This window comes from Symphalangus syndactylus, chromosome 12 (assembly GCF_028878055.3).
Source record: "Symphalangus syndactylus isolate Jambi chromosome 12, NHGRI_mSymSyn1-v2.1_pri, whole genome shotgun sequence".
Classification (NCBI taxonomy): domain Eukaryota; kingdom Metazoa; phylum Chordata; class Mammalia; order Primates; family Hylobatidae; genus Symphalangus; species Symphalangus syndactylus.
The window spans coordinates 131,967,286-131,988,514 of record NC_072441.2 but is presented as its reverse complement, the minus strand read 5'-3'; the positions used below and the strand labels follow the sequence as shown (position 1 = coordinate 131,988,514).

The window sequence follows — 21,229 nt, the reverse complement described above, 5'->3', positions numbered from 1 at the left end:
GGGCAACAAGAGCGAAACTCTATCTCAAAAAGAAAACAAAAAACAAACAAACAAAAAAAAAGGTTAAACATAGTTACTATGTGACCCCGCAATTCTACTCCTAGGTATATGCCCAAGAGAAATGAAAACATATGTCTACAAAAAAACTTGTACGTAAAACTTCATAGTAGCATTGTTTGTAATAGCCAAAAAGTAGAAACAACCAAAATGTTTGGTCAGTGAATTATATTTCAATAAAGCTGTTAAAACCCTCCTACTTGGGCCGGGCGCGGTGGCTCACGCTTGTAATCCCAGCACTTTGGGAGGCCGAGGCGGGTGGATCACGAGGTCAGGAGATCGAGACCACGGTGAAACCTCGTCTCTACTAAAAATACAAAAAAATTAGCCGGGCGTGGTGGTGGGCGCCTGTAGTCCCAGCTACTCGGAGAGGCTGAGGCAGGAGAATGGCGTGAACCCAGGAGGTGGAGCTTGCAGTGAGCCGAGATTGCGCCACTGCACTCCAGCCTGGGTGACACAGCGAGACTCCGTCTCAAAAAAAAAAAAAAAAAAAAAAAAAAACCCTCCTACTTAAAAAAAAAAAAAAAGTAGAAAAAAACTTAAAAAACTTTTTTTTTTTTTTTTTGAGATGGAGTCTCGCCCAGGCTGCAGTACAGTTGGGCAATCTCAACTCATTGCAACCTCTGCCTCTCAGGTTCAAGCAATTCTTCTGAATCAGCCTCCCAAAGTAGCTGGGATTATAGGCCACCACCATGCCCAGCTAATTTTTGTATTTTCAGTAAAGACGGGCTTTCACCACGTTGCCCAGGCCAGTCTCGAACTCCTGACCTCAAGTGATCCACCAGCTTCAGCCTCCCAAAGTGCTGGGATTACAGGTGTGAGCCACTGCACCTGGCCAAAAGTTTTGAAGGTTTTACTAACCATAAGTGACATTAAAAACCATAAAATTCGGCCGGGTGCGGTGGCTCAAGCCTGTAATCCCAGCACTTTGGGAGGCCGAGGCGGGCGGATCACGAGGTCAGGAGATCGAGACCATCCTGGCTAACACGGTGAAACCCCGTCTCTACTAAAAATACAAAAAAATTAGCCGGGCGTGTTGGCGGTCGCCTGTAGTCCCAGCTACTCGGGAGGCTGAGGCAGGAGAATGGCGTGAACCCGGGAGGCGGAGCTTGCAGTGAGCTGAGATCGCGCCACCGCACTCTAGCCTGGGGGACAGAACCAGACTTCGTCTCAAAAAAAATAAAAAATAAAAAAATAAATAAAAAAATAAAAAAAAAATAAAAACCATAAAATTCAAATAAGACTAAACCTTATTTCTCAAAATTTGTTCCCTGAAACACTTCCACAAGATATTCTGCAAATATCCACAGAACAAAGCAAGGGTGGTATGTTCAAGCGAATTTGAGAGACTTGACATAAAGATTCATAAAATACATTATTGTACTAAATTCTGTAAAGAAGTCCAGTGGTAGGGCCGGGCGCTGTGGCTCACGCTTGTAATCCCAGCACTTTGGGAGGCCGAGGCGGGTGGATCACGAGGTCAGAAGATCGAGACCACGGTGAAACACCATCTCTACTAAAAATACAAAAAATTAGCCGGGCGTGGTGGCGGGTGCCTGTAGTCCCAGCTACTTGGAGAGGCTGAGGCAGGAGAATGGCGTGAACCTGGGAGGCGGAGCTTGCAGTGAGCCGAGATTGTGCCACTGCACTCTAGCCTGGGCAACAGAGCGAGACTCCGTCTCAAAAAAAAAAAAAAAAAAAAAGAAGTCCTGTGGTAAAGAAACTAATTTAACCTGGTTTAACCCAGATTTCCCTGAATATAATTGACCAGGGAAACTCAAGTTACTCAATTCCTATTAACAGTGCAAAAAATTAGTATTCCATGGAAATTAATTCGGAAAAAGTTGGCCCAACCTGTAAGTCTAGGGCATAACACACTTTGTACTTCACTTTCCCAGCACTTAACACATTGTAACATAACTATTTATTTCTCATATTCCTCACTGCAAAGTAGCCTCCTTGAGAGCAGTGGCTGTATATGTTGAGTTTGTCCTTGTTTCTGCCTGGCATAGTGTCTGATCCATACTTACATACTAAGAAGTCTATATTTGTGAATGAATAAATGAGCTAACGAACAAATACATGACAGAACAGTGACTCAGCGAACATGCAACCTTCTGTCTCCTACCTTTCTCTTCTCTTCTCTTACTATAAGCATAATTGTGTCAACCCAGGAACTGAGGGAATGAGGGAACACTGGGGAATTCACCTAGGCAGTGACTGGATGGGTAATGCATGGAGCTGTTAGGTGGAGAAGACAGCTGGTATGGTAAGAAAATTGGCTTCATTTAGCAAATAAGTAAATTGAATGAATAAATAAATATATTGAGGATAATGGAAGCAAAGTCTTTTTTTTTTTTTTTTGAGACAGAGTCTCGCTCTGTCACGCAGGCTGGAGTGCAGTGGCGTGATCTCGGCTCACTGCAGCCTTGGCTTCCTGGGTTCAAGTGATTCTCCTGCCTCAGCCTCCAGAGTAGCTAGGATTATAGTCGCCTGCCACCATGCCCAGCTAACTTTTGTAATTTTAGTAGAAACGGGGTTTCACCGTGTTGGCCAAGCTGGTCTTGAACTCCTGATCTAGCAAATCCACCCACCTTGGCCTCCCCAAGTGCTGGGATTACCCACGTGAGCCACCGCGCCCAGCGGAAGTAAAGTCTTTAACTGACAGAAAAGGTATTTACAACATGGAAAGGGAGAAGGCCTGAAAAAACCTGGTGTACTAGAATTGGAGCTATCATTATGAACTCATGGTTTTACAATATAACTGCACAAGTAGATATAGAAATATTTACAGATGAATATGTGTGTGAAAACCTATTTACATACATACATTTCCTAGCTCTGTTTACTGAGGGTGGCTATGAGGTAGAAGGTGGTGACTCAACTCCAGACAAGATTGAAGACTAGCTGAAACAGGGAAGAGGCGAAAGCAACTCTCTGTAAGACACACCCACCAGTGCCTGTCAGTTTACCATTGCCAATGGCAACACCCAGAAGTTACTGTCCTTTTCCATGGCAACAACCCAGAAGTACCACCCTTTTTCTAGAAAATTCTGAATAACCCACTCCTTAATTTGCACGTAATTAAAAGTAGGTATAAATGACGGCAGAACTGCCTCTGGGCTGCTACTCTCAACACACTGTCTATGGAGTAGCCCTGCTCTGCAGAAGTAGTTACAGAGCTGTAACACTGCCACCTCAATAAGGTTGTTTTCTTCTACCACCAGCTTGCTCTTAAATTCCATCCTGAGCAAGGCCAAGAACATTCCTGGGCTAAGCCCATTTTGGGGCTCTCCTGCCCTGCTATAGCCAGAAGCAGCAACATCCAAGTAGCATTTAGTACTCTAAGTGTGTACATCTTGGTTTCTAAATGCTGTCCTTCACCAAAAGGAAATAAGGCTTCTTGAAGAAATGGCTGATTCCAGGGCTAAAGCAGAAAAAGTATAAGATAAACTGAAAATGTTTCTGCCAGAAAATAAAGAAATGCTGAATGAATGATAGCAATGTATCAAAAGGACACAGGAGGGATTTCCATTTCCAGATATAATAGGTCAATTGTTACCAAACTTGCCCTCTGACCCTAAAGACCTAGAAAACTAGATAAAACATGAAACAAAACTTTTAGGCATTAGGCCAGGTGCGGTGATGGCTCACGCCTGTAATCCCAGCACTTTGGGAAGCTGAGGTGGGCAGATCACTTGAGGTCAGGAGTTTGAGACCAGCTGGCCAACATGGCAAAACCCTGTCTCTACTAAAAATACAAAAATTAGCTGGGCGTGGTGGTGCGCACCTGTAATCTCAGCTACTTGGGAGGCTGAGGCACAAGAATTGCTTGAACCCAGGAAGTGGAGGCTGCAGTGAGCCAAGACTGCCCCACTGCACTCTAGCCTGGGAGACAGAGTGAGACATCGTCTCAAAAAAAAAAAAAAAAAAAAACAACAAAAAAAACTCTCAGACATTAGATAACAGGCAATGTAAAACTGTGATCCCTGAGAAAATGAAACAAAGTAAACACAGTCAGCTAGACTTTATGCCTGGAGGGGCTTTTGGAAAACAGGTACACAGAAGGGGATCTCAAGCAGTGCATGATAGTCAGCTGATACAGGAGACAGAGATCATAGTTTGGTACAGTACAGAGGTCCCCTTCAGTCTTTGAGTGAATACTACTTATCTATGCATGCTAAGGTGAGATTCCGTGGGTACAGGCAAAGGACAACTAATGGGAGGAGTTGTAAGCTGAGCAATTCCTAGAGCTCACACAAGGCTATGAGATATTTGAGTTCTGACCAACCAAAGTGAAGATAACTTGTTGAACACCTGGGGCAATCAGCAGAGACCCAAAAAGAGTCATGCTTTAGTAATAGGGATAAACTAGATCTAAAGGAAGGGCTACTCTAGACCTTCCCTACAAAGCCTTACAACGAGTCTCAAGCTGGGTACCGTGGCATGTACCTGTAGTCCCAGCTTACTTGGAAGGCTAAATTGGGAGGATTACTTAAGTCCGGGAGTTTGCATCTAGCCTGGACAATACAGCAAGATCCCATCTCTAAAAAAAATTTTTTAATAATTTTTTTTTTCAAGACAGAGTTTCACTCTTGTTGCCCAGGCTGGAGTGCAAATGCATGATCCCAGCTCACTTCAACCTCTGCCTTCCAGGTTGAAATGATTCTCCTGCCTCAGCCTCCCAAGTAGCTGGGATTACAGGCATGCACCAAACTGCCCAGCTAATTTCGTATTTTATTAGTGGAGACAGGGTTTCACCATGTTGGCCAGGCTGATCTCAAACTCCCTACCTCAGTGATCCACCCGTCTTGGCCTCCCAAAGTGCTGGGATTACAGGTGTGAGCCACTACACCCAGCCTAAATAATTTTTTTAAGTCTCGAAAATATCAGTCTGATTTGCAAATAATTGAATTATTTAACAGAACTAAATTCAACACTTAAAAGAAGAAAACAAAATCCGAATACTCAGCAGCATAATATTTACAATGTCTACCATCCAATCAAAAGTTAATAGAAATGTGGAGAAGCCAGAAAAAATGTTACTCAAACCAGGAATCTAAAAAGTCAACAAGGCACCACAGTGCATGTCTGTAGTACTAGTTACTCAGGAGGCCGAAGCAGAAAGACCACTTGAGCTTAGGAGTTTGATGCCACCCTGAGCAACACAGCAAAACCCTGCCTCTAAAATTTTACAAGTCAACAGATACATATCCAAACATGACAGAGATGATGAAATTAGAAAAGACTTTAGGCTGGGCACAGTGGCTTACGGCTGTAATCCCAGCACTTTCAGAGGCCGAGGCAGGTGGATCACGAGGTCAGGAGATCGAGACCATCCTGGGTAACACGGTGAAACCCCGTCTCTACTAAAAATACAGAAAATTAGCCAGGCGTGGTGGTGGGCGCCTGTAGTCCCAGCTACTTGGGAGGCTGAGGCAGGAGAATGGCATGAACCTGACAAGTGGAGCTTGCAGTGAGCCGAGATCGTGCCACTGCACTCCAGCCTGGGTGACAGAACAAGACTCCATATCAAAAAAAAAAAAAAAAAAAGACAAGACTTTAAAACTAATATTATTAATTGTTTGGGGAGCTAAAGGAAAATATGAACATGATGAGGAGAGAAACAGAAGACATAAGAAAACAGATCTTCTAGAGCTAAAAAATACAATATCTAAAATGAAAAATTCCATAGATGGGATTGGACACTGCGAACTAGAAGTTTGGATACTCTAAAGGATTAACAAAGTTGAAGACAGAGCAAAACAAACTAGCCAAACTGAAGCATAGAGAGAAAAAAGAGTGGGAAAAACTTAACAGAACCTCAATGGCTGTGGTCTTACATATACATATATATAATTGGAATCCCAGAAAGACAAGAGAATATTTGAAAAAATATGGCAGAAAACATTCTAACTTGATTAAAGCTATAATCCCACAGATTCAAGAAGTTCAATGAATTCCAAGAAGGTTAAACAAAAATAACAAGGCACATCATAATCAAATTACTGAAGACCCATGATGAAGAGAAAATCTTAAAAGCTGTGGAAGAAAAAACACATTACATATGGGGGAACAAAGACAAAAATTACTACTGACTACTTGTCAGAAAAAATCTAAGAGGAAATTAAAAAACATCTTCAGGGTGATTATTTTATTTTATTTTTACTTTTTTTTCTTTTTTGAGATGGAGTCTCACTCTGTCGCCCAGGCTAGAGTGCAGTGGCACAATCACGGCTCACTGCAAGCTCTGCCTCCCAGGTTTACGCCATTCTCCTGCCTCAGCCTCCCGAGTGGCTAGGACTACAGGTGCCTGCCACCACGCCCGGCTCATTTTTTGTATTTTTAGTAGAGACAGGTTTCACTGTGTTAGCCAGGATGCTCTCAATCTCCTGACCTCGTGATCTGCCCGCCTCGGCCTCCCAAAGTGCTGGAATAACAGGCGTGAGCCACCGGGCCCGGCCCAGGGTGATTAAAGATAAAAAAAGCAACCTAGAGCCAGGCATAGTGGCTCACATCTGTAATCCCAGCACTTTGGGAGGCCAAGGCAGGTGGATTACCTGAGGCCAGGAGTTCAAGACCAGCCTGGCCAACATAGTGAAACCCCGTCTTTAGGAATAATACAAAAATTAACCAAGTGTGGTGGCACATGCCTGTATTACCAGCTACTCAGGAGGCTGAGGCAGGAGAATGACTTGAACCTGAGAGGCAGACATTACAGTGAGCCAAAATTGCACCACTGCACTCCAACCTGGGTAACAAGAGTGAAACTCACCTCCAAAAAAAAAAAAAAAAAAAAAGCAACCTAACATTCTATACCCAGCAAACTATCTTTCAAAAATGAGGCCGGGCGCGGTGGCTCACGCTTGTAATCCCAGCACTTTGGGAGGCCGAGGCGGGTGGATCACGAGGTCAGGAGATCGAGACCACGGTGAAACTCCGTCTCTACTAAAAATACAAAAAATTAGCCAGGCGTGGTGGCGGGCGCTTGTAGTCCCAGCTACTCGGAGAGGCTGAGGCAGGAGAATGGCGTGAACCTGGGAGGCGGAGCTTGCAGTGAGCCGAGATCGTGCCACTGCACTCCAGCCTGAGTGACAGAGCGAGACTCCGTCTCAAAAAAAAAAAAAAAAAAATGAAGGAGAGTCTGAGCACGGTGGATCACGCCTGTAATCCCAGCACTTTGGGAGGCTGAGGAGGGCAGATCACGAGGTCAGGAGATCATGGTGGAACCCCATCTCTACTAAAAATACAAAAAAATTAGCTGGGCATGGTGGCATGCACCTGTTGTCCCAGCTACTCAGGAGGCTAAGACAGGCGAATTGCTTGAACCTGGGAGGCAGAGGTTGCAGTGACCTGAGATCACGTGACTGCACTCCAGCCTGGCGAAAGAGCAAGACTCAGTCTAAAAAAAAAAAAAAAAAAAGACTCTCATTTTAAAACTTTTGGAATATAATTATTGTGTATATATATATATATATATATGTATTTTTTTTAAACAAAATTTTTTGTTTTTTTGAGACAGAGTCTCACTCTGTCACCCAGGCTAGAGTGCAGTGGTGCAATCTCAGCTCACTGCAACCTCTGCCTCCCGGGTTCAAGTGACTCTCCTGCCTTAGCCTCCTGAGTAGCAGGGACTACAGGTGTGCACCACGACACCAGGCTAATTTTTGTATTTTTAGTAGAGACAGGGTTTCACCATGTTGGCTAGGCTGGTCTTGAACTCCTCACCTCAGGTGATCCACCCGCCTCTGTCTCCCAAAGTGCTGGATTACAGGCGTGAGCCGCTGTGCTTGGCAAAAGTATATTTTTGTAAGTTCCTTACTTTCAAGTGATACAGTATGATATTGTGGATTTGATACACTAAAAATACATAATGTAAACCTGTGATATTATGAAGTACACAGCCTTCAACCCGTTTCCTGGCATACAACTCCTAACATCCTGAGAATATCCAAAGTGATGCCCTTTTCTAATGTTGACTGATGGATGGAAGCCCATAGTTAGCTTCAGAATTAGGGCTGCTCACCAGAAAGACCAAGGCATGATTACAGAATTAGAAATTTCAGACCTATCCCCTGACTTCCAGGGAGGGGAGAGGAGCTGAAGGTTAAGTGGATGCCCAGTGATTTAATCAATCATGCCTATGTAATAAAGTCTCCAGAAAAACCAGCCCTGAAGTGGTGGCTCACACCTATAATCCAGCACTTTGGGAGGCTGAGGGAGATCAAGACCATCCTGGCCAACATGGTGAAACCCCGTCCCTACTAAAAATACAAAAATTAGCTGGGCGTGGTGGTGCGTGCCTGTAGTCCCAGCTACTTGGGAGGCTGAGGCAGGAGAATTGCTTGAACCCGGGAGGCAGAGGTTGCAGTGAGCCTAGATCGCACCATTTCACTCCAGCCTGGTGACAGAGCAAGACTCCGTCTAAAAAACAAAAACAAAACAAAAAAAACCCAAAAAGACTGAGTTCGGAGAACTTCCTGATAGTTGAACACCTGGCGGTTCTTAGAGGGTGGCATAAACAGAGAGGGCATAGAAGTACCATGCCATTCCCCCATACCTCCCCATACGCATCTCTTCATCTGTATCATTTGAAATATCCCTTATAATAACCTGATAAACATAAGTAAGTGTTTCACTGAGTTCTGTGAGCCACTCTAGCAAATTAATAGACTCCAAAGAGGGTGTTGTGAGAACCCCAACTTGGAGCCAGTTGGGCCTGGACTTGGAACAGTGCCTGAAGGAGGAGGCAGTCTTGGGGACTGAGCCCTCAACCTATGGGGTCTGAGGCTATCTCCAGGTAAACAGTATCAGAATTTAATTGAATTAGAGGACACGTAGCTGGTATTTGTTGCTTGATGTGTAGGGGAAAACCCACACACATTTAGTCACAGAAGTTTTCTGTGTTGATGATTGTTGTGATGTGAGATCAGAGTAGAAAACACGTTGAGTATGTTTTTTCCACCCACAAAACTCTAAAGCAATCACCAAGAAAAAAGTTGAAGAAATATAGCTAACTAGACAACAAAAGAGATAAAATGGAATACTAAAAAAATCCACATAAAGAGGAAAAAAGAATCAAGAATCAAAGAATGGATTTCATAAACAAAACAAATGGCAAGGCCAGGCATGGTGTCTCACACCTATAATCTCAACACTTTGGGAGGCCAAGGTGGGGGGAATCACTCAAGGTCAGGAGTTCTAGACTGGCCTGACCAACATGGTGAAACCTCAGCTTTACGAAAAATACAAAAATTAGGCGGGCATGGTGGCGGGCACCTGTAATCTCAGCTACTCAGGAGGCTGAGTCAGGAGAATCACTTGAACCTGGGAGGCAGAGGTTGCAGTGAGACGAGATTGAGCCACTGCACTCCAGCCTGAGCAACAGACCAGGGCTGTCTCAAGAAAAAGAACAAACAAACAGCAAAACAGGAGTCTACAAACCGACCATATTTGTAATTACATAGAATATAAATAGTATAAATTCTAAAAGCCATTTAAAGTCAGCGATTGTCAAACTGAATTAAAAAACAGACCACAGGGCCAGGCGTGGTGGCTCACGCCTTTAATTCCAGCACTTTGGGAGGCCAAGGCGGGTGGATCATAAGGTCAGGAGATCGAGACCACCCTGGCTAACACAGTGAAACCCTGTCTCTACTAAAAATACAAAAAATTAGCTGGGCATGGTGGCGGGCGCCTGTAGTCCCAGCCACATGGGAGGCTGAGGCAGGAGAATGGCACGAATCCGGGAGGCGGAGCTTGCAGTGAGCTGAGATCGCACCACTGCACTCCAGCCTGGGCAACAGAGCGAAACTCCGTCTCTAAACAAACAAACAAACAAAAAACAGACCACAACTGGCTGGGTGCGGTGGCTCATGCCTGTAATCCTAGCACTTTGGGAGGCCGAGGTGGGTGGATCCCAAGGTCAGGAGATGGAGACCATCCCAGCCAACATGGTGAAACCCCATCTCTACTAAAATACAAAAGAAAAAAAAATTAGCCAGGCATGGTGGCGGGCGCTTGTAGTCCCAGCTACTCGGGAGGCTGAGGCAGGGAATTGCTTGAACCCGAGAGGCGGAGGTTGTAGTGAGCCAAGATCACGCCACTGCACTTCAGCCTGGCAACAGAGTGAAGACTCCATCTCAAAAAAAAAAAAAAACAAAAAACCAGACCACTATGTGCTGTCTAGAAGTGCAGTTTGTAAAGACACAGGAGTAGAAGGAAAGAAAAATATAAAATATATCATGAAAACACTAATGAAAAGAAAGCTTAGAGGCTGGGTGCAATGGCTCACACCTATAATCCTAGCACTTTAGGAGGCCAAGGTGGGCAGATGACTTGAGGTCAGGAGTTTGAGACCAGTCTGGGTAACACGGCAAAACCCCATCTCTACTAAAAATACAAAAAGTAGCTGGGTGTGATGGCACGTGCCTGTAATCCCAGCTACGTGGGTGGCTGAGGCACAAGAATCGCTTGAACCCAGGAGACAGAGGTTGCAGTGAGCTGTGATCATGCCACTGTACTCTAGCCTGGACGTCAGAGTAAGACTCTGTCACACACACACACAAAAAAAGTAGACTTCAGTATAAAGAATATTACCAGAGATAAAAATCAAAGAATCTATTCATCAAGAAGACATAATAATCTCAATGAGTACACATCTAATAATGGATCTTCAAAATATGTGAAGCTAAACCTGACAGAAATGAAAGGAGAAACAGACAAATCCATAATTATAGATGGACATTCCAACACTCCCTTCTTAAAAACTGACAGAACAATTGTGCAAGTAGGACAGACAAGGGAAGATCTGAATGACACTATAAAACCAACTTGAGGCCAGGAGTGCTGGCTTACACCTGTAATCCCAGAACTTTGGGAGGCCAAGTTGGGTGGATCACTTGAGGTCACGAGTTCAAGACCAGTCTGGCCAGCATGGTGAAACCCTGGCTCTACTAAAAAAAATACAAAAATCAACCCGGCATGGTGGCACGTGCCTGTAATCCCAGCTACTCGGGAGGCTGAGGCAGGAGAATCGCTTGAACCCGGGAGGCCAAGTTTGCAGTGAGCTGAGCAGCCTGGTGACTGAGCAAGACAACGTCTTAAAAAAAAAAAAGCAACCAACTTGACGGACAGTAGAACACCACACTCAACAATAGCAGAATACAAATTCTTTTCAGATGTACATGACATATTAATAAGACAGAAGCAATACAAAATATGTTTTCTGATTATAATAGAAATAAATTAGAAGTCAATAACAAAAGATTTATCTGGAAAATTCCCACATATTTTTAAATTAAATAACGTTGTTCTCACAACCCTTTAGTCAAACAAGAAATTACCAGAAAAATTTAAAAAAGAAAAAAAGGCCGGGCGCAGTGGCTCGCGTCTGTAATCCCAGCACTTTGGGAGGCCGAGGCGGGCAGATCACGAGGTCAGGAGATGGAGACCATCCTGGCTAACATGGCGAAACCCTGTCTCTACTAAAACTACAGCAAAAATTAGCCAGGTATGGTGGCGGGCGTCTGTAGTCCCAGCTACTGGGAGGCTGAGGCAGGAGAACGGTGTGACCCCGGGAGGCGGAGCTTGTAGTGAGCCCAGATCGTGCCACTGCACTCCAGCCTGGGTGACAGAGACTCTGTCTCAAAAAAAAAAAAAAAAAGAAAGAAGAAAGAAAAAATATATATATATACACCACCCGCCTTGGGCTCCCAAAGTGCTGGGTTTACAGGCATGTGCCACCGCGCCTGACCTAAAAAATATTTTTTTTTTTTTTTTTTTTTGAGACGGAGTCTCGCTTTTTCACCCAGGCTGGAGTGCAGTGGCGCAATCTCGGCTCACTGCAAGCTCCGCCTCCCGAGTTCACGCCATTCTCCTGCCTCAGCCTCTCCGAGTAGTTGGGACTACAGGCGCCCGCCACCACGCCCGGCTAACTTTTTGTATTTTTAGTAGAGACGGGGTTTCAGCGTGGTCTCGATCTCCTGACCTCGTGATCCGCCCACCTCGGCCTCCCAAAGTGCTGGGATTACAAGCGTGAGCCACTGCGCCCAGCCTAAAAAATATTTTAATATAAATGCCAACTAATTAAAAGGCAACATATCAAAATATGTGGGATGAAGTTAAAGCAGTGCTTGAAGAGAATTTACAGTTTCTATTATAGAAAAAGGAAGGTTGGCCAGGCACGGTGGCTCACGCCTGTAATCCCAGCACTTTGGGAGGCTGAGGCGGGCGGATCACGAGGTCAGGAGATCGAGACCATCCTGGCTAACACAGTGAAACCCCGTCTCTACTAAAAATAAAAAAAAAAAAAATTAGCTGGGCCAGGTGGCGGGCGCCTGTAGTCGCATCCCAGCTACTCAGGAGGCTGAGGCAGGAGAATGGCATGAACTCTGGGGGCGGAGCCTGCAGTGAGCCGAGATTGCGCCACTGCACTCCAGTCTGGGCAACAAAAGCAAAACTCCATCTCAAAAAAAAAAAAAAAATTACTCTTTTGAGAGAGGGTCTCTCGCTGTTACCGAGGCTGGAGCACAATGGTTTGATCACAGCTCACTGTAGCCTTGACCTCCTAGGCTCAAGTGATCCTCCCACCTCAGCCCCCTGAGTAGCTAGAACCACAGGTGCATACCACCATGCCCAACTAATTTTGTTATTTATTATACAGACAGTCTCACTATGCTGTTCACGCTGGTCTTGAACTCCTGGGCTCAAGCTATCCTCTCATCTTGGCTTCCCAAAGTGCTGGGATTACAGGCGTGGGCCACCACACCCAGCAGTACAAAAAAAGTTTTTTTTAATTAACTGGGCAGGAGTTCAATGTTACAGTGAGCTATGATTATATCAGTGCACTCCAGCTGGGCAACAGAGCAAGACCCTGTCTCTTAAAAAATTAAAAAATAGCCGGGCGCGGTGGCTCACGCTTGTAATCCCAGCACTTTGGGAGGCCGAGGCGGGCGGATCATGAGGTCAGGAGATCGAGACCACGGTGAAACCCCGTCTCTACTAAAAATACAAAAAAAAAATTAGCCGGGCGCGGTGGCGGGCGCCTGTAGTCCCAGCTACTCGGAGAGGCTGAGGCAGGAGAATGGCATGAACCCGGGAGGCGGAGCTTGCAGTGAGCCGAGATCGCGCCACTGCACTCCAGCCTGGGCGACAGAGTGAGACTCCGTCTCAAAAAAAAAAAAAAAAATTAAAAAATAAATAAATAATCTAGAAAAAGAAGAGCAAACTCAATCAAAAACAAATAGGAAAAAGGGAAAAATAAGAACAGAAATCAATAAAACAGAATATTGACAATAGAAAAAAAGCAATGACACCAAAAGTTTCTTCTTTGGAAAGAAAAACGGGAAAAAAATCCACGAATGATCAACATCATGAGTGAAAAAGAGTGCATCACCATAGATCTTACAGACATTAAAAGAATACCAGGTTACTAAATATCTGAAATCATCCAACCTACCTCTTCAAAGGAATATTTTTCTACAGTATGAAGAGCATCTTGGGTCTCATTCCATCCTCCAATAGAATAGATGCAGTCATTGAGTGCAGCCACACCAAGATATGCTCTCCTGGTTCCCATTGGAGGAAGTGGAGACCAACGCTTAGAAAGTGGATCATAGACTTCAAAAGAACGAAGTTCTATTCCTTCATTGCTGATGCCCCCAATTACATAAATTAAACCTGGAAGTGGAATATTTTTGCTCAGATGCTACAGATAGTGAGATACAAATATTGATGAAAAGTAATGATTGTGATCTATGTTTCCAATGCCGATGCTATGCTTAATCTAGGGCTTACAATATTATTTGAGAGAAAATCAACTTTGTCAAGTTTATCACCTCACTATTCAGCAAGCTGCAAAAAATTAGTGCAATTAATTTAAAATAGCATTGAGTTTTCAAAGCACTTGAAATAATCTGTCAGCTAAGGATTTTCTATCTAATTGTCTGCTTGGTGATCTCAGGTTCCAGATCCACCCATAGATAAAACAGGAAAGGAATATGGATTTTTTTTCCCTAAAAAATGTTATGCACTTAAGCTGGGAATTACATGGCTCTCTTTAGTGACAGCCTATCTGTTGCTCAGATGGACATAAAGTAGGGAATTTAAATTTAAATAGTATGTGGCTAAATTAAGATATCAGAATCAATTACTACAGTACACAGCTGGGCGTAGTGGTTCACAATCCCAGCACTTTGGGAGGACAGGGCAGGCGGATCACTTGAGCTTGAGATCAACCTGGGCAAAAAATACAAAAAATACAAAATTAGCCAGGCATGGTGGTGTGTGCCTGCAGTCTCAGCTACTCAGGAGATTGAGGTGGGAGGATGGCTTGAGCCTGGGAGGCAGAGGTTGCAGTGAGCCAAGATTGCACCACTGCACTCCAGCCTGGGCAACAGAGCCAGACCTTGTCTCAAAAAAAAAAAAAAAAAATTACTACGGTAAAATATAATGTAATTTACATAAAATTTCCTTATAAACTCTGGCAATCTACAATTATTTTTGAATCTCTAGTGTTGTACTTCATCTTCTAAAGTGAGAAGTTACAAAGAATTATATTTTAAGAAATGTGGGCTAGGCCGGGTGCGGTGGCTCACGCCTGTAATCCCAGCACTTTAGGGGGCCAAGGCAGGCAGAGCACGAGGTCAGGAGATTGTGACCATCCTGACTAACACAGTGAAACTCCATCTCTACTAAAAATACAAAAAATTTGCCAGGTGTGGTGGCAGGCACCTGTAGTCCCAGCTACTCGGGAGGCTGAGGCAGGAGAATGGTGTGAACCCGGGAGGCGGAGCTTGTACTGAGCCAAGATTGCACCACTGCACTCCAGCCTGGGTGACAGAGCAAGACTCTGCCTCAAAAAAAAAAAAAAAAAAGAAATGTGGGCTAAATGTTAGTATAGTAAACTTGGGTTTTAGTTCCAGCCTTGCCAGTAACCAGCTATGAGAAAAGATAACTCACAACCTTCCTGATCTTCAGCTTCCTCATCTATAACTTAAAGAAGTTGACATAGATAAGTTCAAAGATCCCTTTCTAGCTAGCTCTATGATTTCAGATGGGATGATAAAAATAATAAATATAAAACAACTAGAAGACAATATAATATTAAACAGTAAGATATAGTCTGCACTGCATAATTTGCTAATGGAAATCAGAGAAGGTAACCACAAACTAGAAAGAACTTGAGCAGGTTAGGCTGTCATACAACAATGGGAAAGTTGCTTCCTTCTCCACAGGTACATATAAATCAGCTCTCCAATCCTAGACAGAGAATCAGGTTCTGGTTAAAACAGCTTACTACCTACCTCTCAGAGTATAGTAGACAATTAAAATAATGTTTGTATACCACTTTAATATGCAACATAGAATCCTTTAAATCTGTCACAGGATTATATGTTATGTGAACTGCATCACAATGTACTTTGTAGAAAAAAAAAACGCTAAAGAAGCCTATAGAGACCATGAACATAATTTATTTTTATTTATTTTTTGAGATAGAGTCTCACTGTTACCCAGGCTGCAGTGCAGTGGCACCATCTCGCTCACTGCAACTTCCGCCTCCTGGGTTCAAGCAATTATCCTGCCTCAGCCTCCCTAGTAGCTGGAATTACAGGTGCATAGTAACATGCCCAGCTAATTTTTGTATTTTTAGTAGAAATGAGGTTTCACCACGTTGGCCAGGATGGTCTCGAACTCCTAACCTCAGGTGATCCTCCTGCCTCAGCCTCCCAAAGTGCTGGGATTATAGGCATGAGCCATCACGCCCAAAAATTGTTTCTGATACTCTCTCCCTACTTAGAAATATTTACTTAGATGTTCATGGGAGAGAAAATACAATAACAGATAACACTTCAAATGCTTATTGTGCTAGTCAGATATTCCTGCTTACTTGCAATTTTTAATTCTAGCCTTGTTTATTTTTGAAAAAATCAATTATTTTAGCAATACAGAAATAAAAGTCAATGATAGGAGGTAAAAAGCAGAACTTCTATGCTGCTAGTATCAGTCATTCAATACTAACAGACTTAAAATATACTTTTGTGAAAATAAGGCCTCAAACTCAAACAGTTTTTCAGAACTACATTTTGAGGAAAAATATTTTATAAAGTGATTACCTTGCATTTCACAGCACCCAAAGTAGTAGCGTGACACAGCCATGTTACCAACTACTTCCCATTTATTTTCATCAGGATCAAATCGTTCAATGGTGTTCCCTATCTCAGCTCCAACCCATCCACCTGTTATGAAATAGAAAAATGTTTGTTTCTGGGATAAAAGATTCTTATTTGTGACAAAGACCTTACAAAACATCTAAACCAAATACTTCATATTATAGATATCACATGAACCAAAGAGGTTATCTGTTCCATGATCCCATGAAAAAGTTAGAATTTGACCACGAGTAGAACTCAGGTCCTTTGCATAACTGATGCTCTTTTGAGAAAAAAAAAAAAAGGAATTCAAGTCTTTTAACTCCCTATTTTTCACTAAAGACTAAAACAAAACAAAACAACAAAAGCCCCAAAACTTCAATATATTGCATGGAAAAGATGGTATTTTGCAAAACTACCTTTTGAAATTACTTCTGGCTATTTAGAATGTTTATCCTAATCAAGGCCAGCTCCAAGCCTAATCAGAGTATACCGTGTATTTGGTGTAATTTCAGGAACTTCAAAAAGGCCCCTTATCCCCACAAAAACATTTTCTTAACACTCTCCAATTCTTTTTTTATTGAGATGGAGTCTCGCTGTGTCACCCAGGCTGGAGTGCAGTGGTGCAATCTCGGCTCAGGCTCAGTGCAAGCTCCACCTCCCGGGGCCATTCTCGTGCCTCAGCCTCCCCAGTAGCTGGGACTACAGGCGCCTGCCACCACACCCAGCTTATTTTGTTTGTATTTTTAGTAGAGACAGGGTTTCACCATGTTAGCCAAGTTGGTCTCGATCTCCTGACTTCATGATCTGCCCACCTCGGCCTCCCAAAGTGCTGGGATTACAGGCGTAAGCCACCATGTCCAGCCAGCACTCTCCAATTCTTAAAATTGAAAATATTATTTCCCACAATTAACTGAAAAATGCAGATACTTATGGAGGTAATAAAATATAATAGATTAAATTCACCTTAAGGTAACTGATATTTTTTCCGCAATAGGTTTGGATGAGGGGAAGACACTGAGTTACAGTGAACTGAAGAAGGAGTGACAAGGAGAAAATAGGGGAGGCTGAGAGCTACGTCAACTTATAACTTTCCTTATGAACAACCTTGATTGTAACATTTGTTACACAGATAAAGTAAAATAGCTTGCTCATAATCATTCATTACATCTACAAGAATAAAAATAATATAGTACAGAACTTCCTTGTGATATATTTAATTTTTTGGCATGTGCTTTCTTATATTAGACATAATTACGCCACTGTGCAGGGTGGTAAAAATGTTATACACTTAATTAAAATAATGAGATTTAACTACTCAGCTAAAGTACTTCACTGGATGTCTCATCTATATTTTATCTCCAGTAATACAATTTTGAGAATAAGAATTTAAAGAGCTGGCAAGCGCATCTACAGCATACAGTAGCTCCAGAGATACCTGCAGAAGAATGTGTGTAACTAGCAGTTTGATCAGCCAGCCAACTGGCCAGGCAGGCATCTACCATCTGCCCAAGAACTGATGCATCTGCCCAACAAGGCTCTGCCCTGCAGGTGCTCAGGTCATCCTGTACCATCCCCCGCCTGAGTGCCTCCTTAGGATGGAAAGCCCAGGAGCACCCCCTCCAATCCCTGACCCCCTGACTCCTACCTACACCTTCCCCTAAGACCTTGCCCAGCCTCCAGAGTATACAGATTAAAGCCGGTTGGTTTTTAAAAAAAGAATGTAAAGAGCTAAAAAGAGGGAAAGAACATCTCCAAAGTCATCGGAACCCAATAATTTAAATAATGTTAGCTACCTTTAAAAACACTGCATATTCTCACTTCTTTGTGGGATCTAAAAATCAAAATAATTGAACTCATGGAGATAGAGTAGAAGGATGGTTACCAGAGGCTGGGAAGGGTAGTGTAGTAGGGGTGGGGAGGGAGGAGGTGGGCATGGTTAATGAATACACACACACAAAAAAAAGAATGAATAAGACCTAGTATTTGATAGTGCAACAGGGTGACTATAGTCAATAATTTAATTGTACATTTAAAAATAACTAGAAGAGTATAACTGGATTGTTTGTAACACAAAGGATAAATACTTGAGGAGATGTATATCCCATTTTACATGATGTGATTATTATGCATTATGTGCCTGTATCTCATGTGTATCCATAAATATATATACCTATTGTATATCCACAAAAATGAAAATTAAAAATAAATACATAAACAATATTAGCTATCTTTAAACTGAACAGCATAATTACCCAAAGCATAGATAGCCCCATAACACACACACACTCCTAAGCCACAGCGGGGATGATTCATCGAAGCTACAGTTGTCCACTGTTTAGTAACTGGATCATAGCATTCAGTACAATCAAAAATCATTGAATCCTTTTCACCTGAGTTAAATAAAAGAGACAAATATTAGAAAGTTTAGTAATGCCAATAGACTAGCACCATAACACAATATTCAGCAGTATTCCCTATTGTCAAAAATTCAACCATTATGTCTGATTTTATACTATTCATTAACTCTCATTTGCCTGTCAAGCAGTATTTTGAATCTAGAGCACTGTCATTTATTAAAGCCCACTTATGAAACAGAGGCACAATTTTCCTATTATCTATTTCTACCACCCAAACAATCAAACAATCCGGCCGGGCGCGGTGGCTCAAGCCTGTAATCCCAGAACCTTGGGAGGCCAAGGCGGGCGGATCACGAGGTCAGGAGATCGAGACCATCCTGGCTTACACAGTGAAACCCCGTCTCTACTAAAAATACAAAAAATTAGCCGGGTGTGGTGGCGGGCGCCTGTAGTCCCAGCTACTCGGGAGGCTGAGGCAGGAGAATGGCGTGAACCCGCGAGGCAGAGCTTGCAGTGAGCCGAGATTGCGCCACTGCACTCCAGCCTGGGCGACAGAGCGAGACTCCGTCTCAAAAAAAAAAAAAAAAATCAAACAATCCATGTAATGTTTTAGGATACAATTTGAATTTTAACACTTCTATATTTTTTTCACATATTAGTTTGAGTGGCTGGCCCTGGTACAATTTGAGTTTTAATGTAATCCTTTTCTAACAACAAACAGAAAATGAAATTTTTTTTTTTTTTGGAGACAGAGTCTCGCTCTGTCGCTCAGGCTGGAGTGCAGTGGCACAATCTCGGCTCACTGTAAGCGCCGCCTCCCAGGTTCACGCCATTCTCCTGCCTCAGCCTCCCGAGTAGCTGGGACTACAGGCGCCTGCCACCGCACCCGGCTAATTTTTTGTATTTTCAGTAGCGACTATGTCAGTAGAGATGGGGTTTCACCTTGTTAGCCAGGATCACAAGATCCTGACCTCGTGATCCGCCTGCCTCAGCCTCCCAAAGTGCTGAGATTACAGGTGTGAGACACCGCACCCAGCCTGAAAATGAAAAAAATTTAAAAAGATACCCAAATTTTCATTTTTTTGATATTTATTTATTTATTTATTTTTAGAGACAGAGTCTGGCTCTGTCACCCAGGCTAGAGTGCAGTGGCACAATCATCGCTCACTGAAGCCTCGAACTCCTGGACTCAAGCGATCCTCCTGCCTCAGCCTCCCAAGTAGCTAGGACTACAAGCATGTGCCACCATGTCCAGCTAATTTAGAATTTTCAAATAAGATATTTAGGAGTAAATCTAACCAAAGATTATGCAATGCCTCTATGGATAACATTTATAAATTTTATTTAAAGTTTTAAATTATGGAACATCTAAATAAATGAAGAGATGAATAATGTTCATGAATTATAAGAGTCAATGTATCATGAAGATTTTTGTATTTAAAAAAAAGAGTCAATGTAAAGATGATAGTTATCCTCATATTGACTTATAGATTTAATGTATTCCCGGCCGGGCGCGCTGGCTCACGCCTGTAATCCCAGCACTTTGGGAGGCCGAGGCGGGCGGATCACGAGGTCAGGAGATCGAGACCACGGTGAAACCCCGTCTCTACTAAAAAAAAAAATACAAAAAAATTAGCCGGGCGTGGTGGCGGGCGCCTGTAGTCCCAGCTACTCGGAGAGGCTGAGGCAGGAGAATGGCGTGAACCCGGGAGGCGGAGCTTGCAGTGAGCCGAGATTGCGCCACTGCACTCCAGCCTGGGCGACAGAGCGAGACTCCGTCTCAAAAAAAAAAAAAAAAAAAGATTTAATATATTCCCAATAAAAAAATATCCATTTTTTAATAGATTTGACAAACTGATTCTAAAATTTATATGGAAGTACAAAGGGCCTAGAAGAGCCAAGCATTCTTGGAAAAGAATAAGGAGAAACAGTCCCATCATATATCAAGACATATAACAAAGTTATAGTAATTAAGAAAGGGATAGACAGAGACTAATGGAACAGAAAAGAAATTCTAGGAACAGAGACATACCTATAAGATTACTTGATAGAAGATAGAGTTAGCACTACAGAGCAGTGGGGAAACAACAATCTTTCATGCTAGGATAATTGACTATACATTGGGAGGAAACTAATGCCCTACCGCATATTATCCATAAAAACTCAATTCCAGGTAGATTACTGACATAAATATGAATGGAAAAACTATAAAACTGTGTAAAACAATGAAGGTATAGGTCCTTACGATTTGGAGTAGGGAAAGATGTCTTAAAGAAGATGCAAGAAACATTAACAATAAAGAGAAAAAAATAAGATTTGACTACACTAAAATTAAAAATATCTGTTCATCAAAGGATACCATAAAGAGAATAAAAGATGAAGCAGCACAGTAGAAGATATTTATAGCATATATGACTTTATGAGGGTCTAGAATCCTGAATATAAACAAAATTCCTATTGTACAGAAAATAGTTAACATAGCTGGCCTAAAAATGCCTGTCCTTAGAAAGGCCTACTTGGAAGGTTGACCCTTTGCTGGAATCTGGGAATATGGCTGGTTAACAATTCCCTCCACTGGTACAAAATTTTCCCAAAATGGTAAGAGTGGCTCACTGTGCTTAAACTGTACAAACAATGTGGTTTATGCTGAACACACGCTTC

General features: G+C 42.8%; 1 protein-coding gene across 5 annotated transcripts in view; it reads right to left on the bottom strand.

Moving 5' to 3' along the window:
* IPP (intracisternal A particle-promoted polypeptide) overlaps positions 1-21,229 on the bottom strand; it is a 61,273-nt gene that overhangs the window by 13,494 nt on the left and 26,550 nt on the right. For all 5 annotated transcript variants that reach the window (XM_063627662.1, XM_063627663.1, XM_055255302.2 and 2 more), the window contains exons 6-8: positions 18,464-18,601; positions 16,173-16,295; positions 13,517-13,737 (exon numbers count right to left, since the gene is read on the bottom strand). In XM_063627662.1, coding sequence (XP_063483732.1) covers positions 13,517-13,737; positions 16,173-16,295; positions 18,464-18,601 — 482 coding nt within the window. The remainder of the gene's footprint in view (positions 1-13,516; positions 13,738-16,172; positions 16,296-18,463; positions 18,602-21,229) is intronic.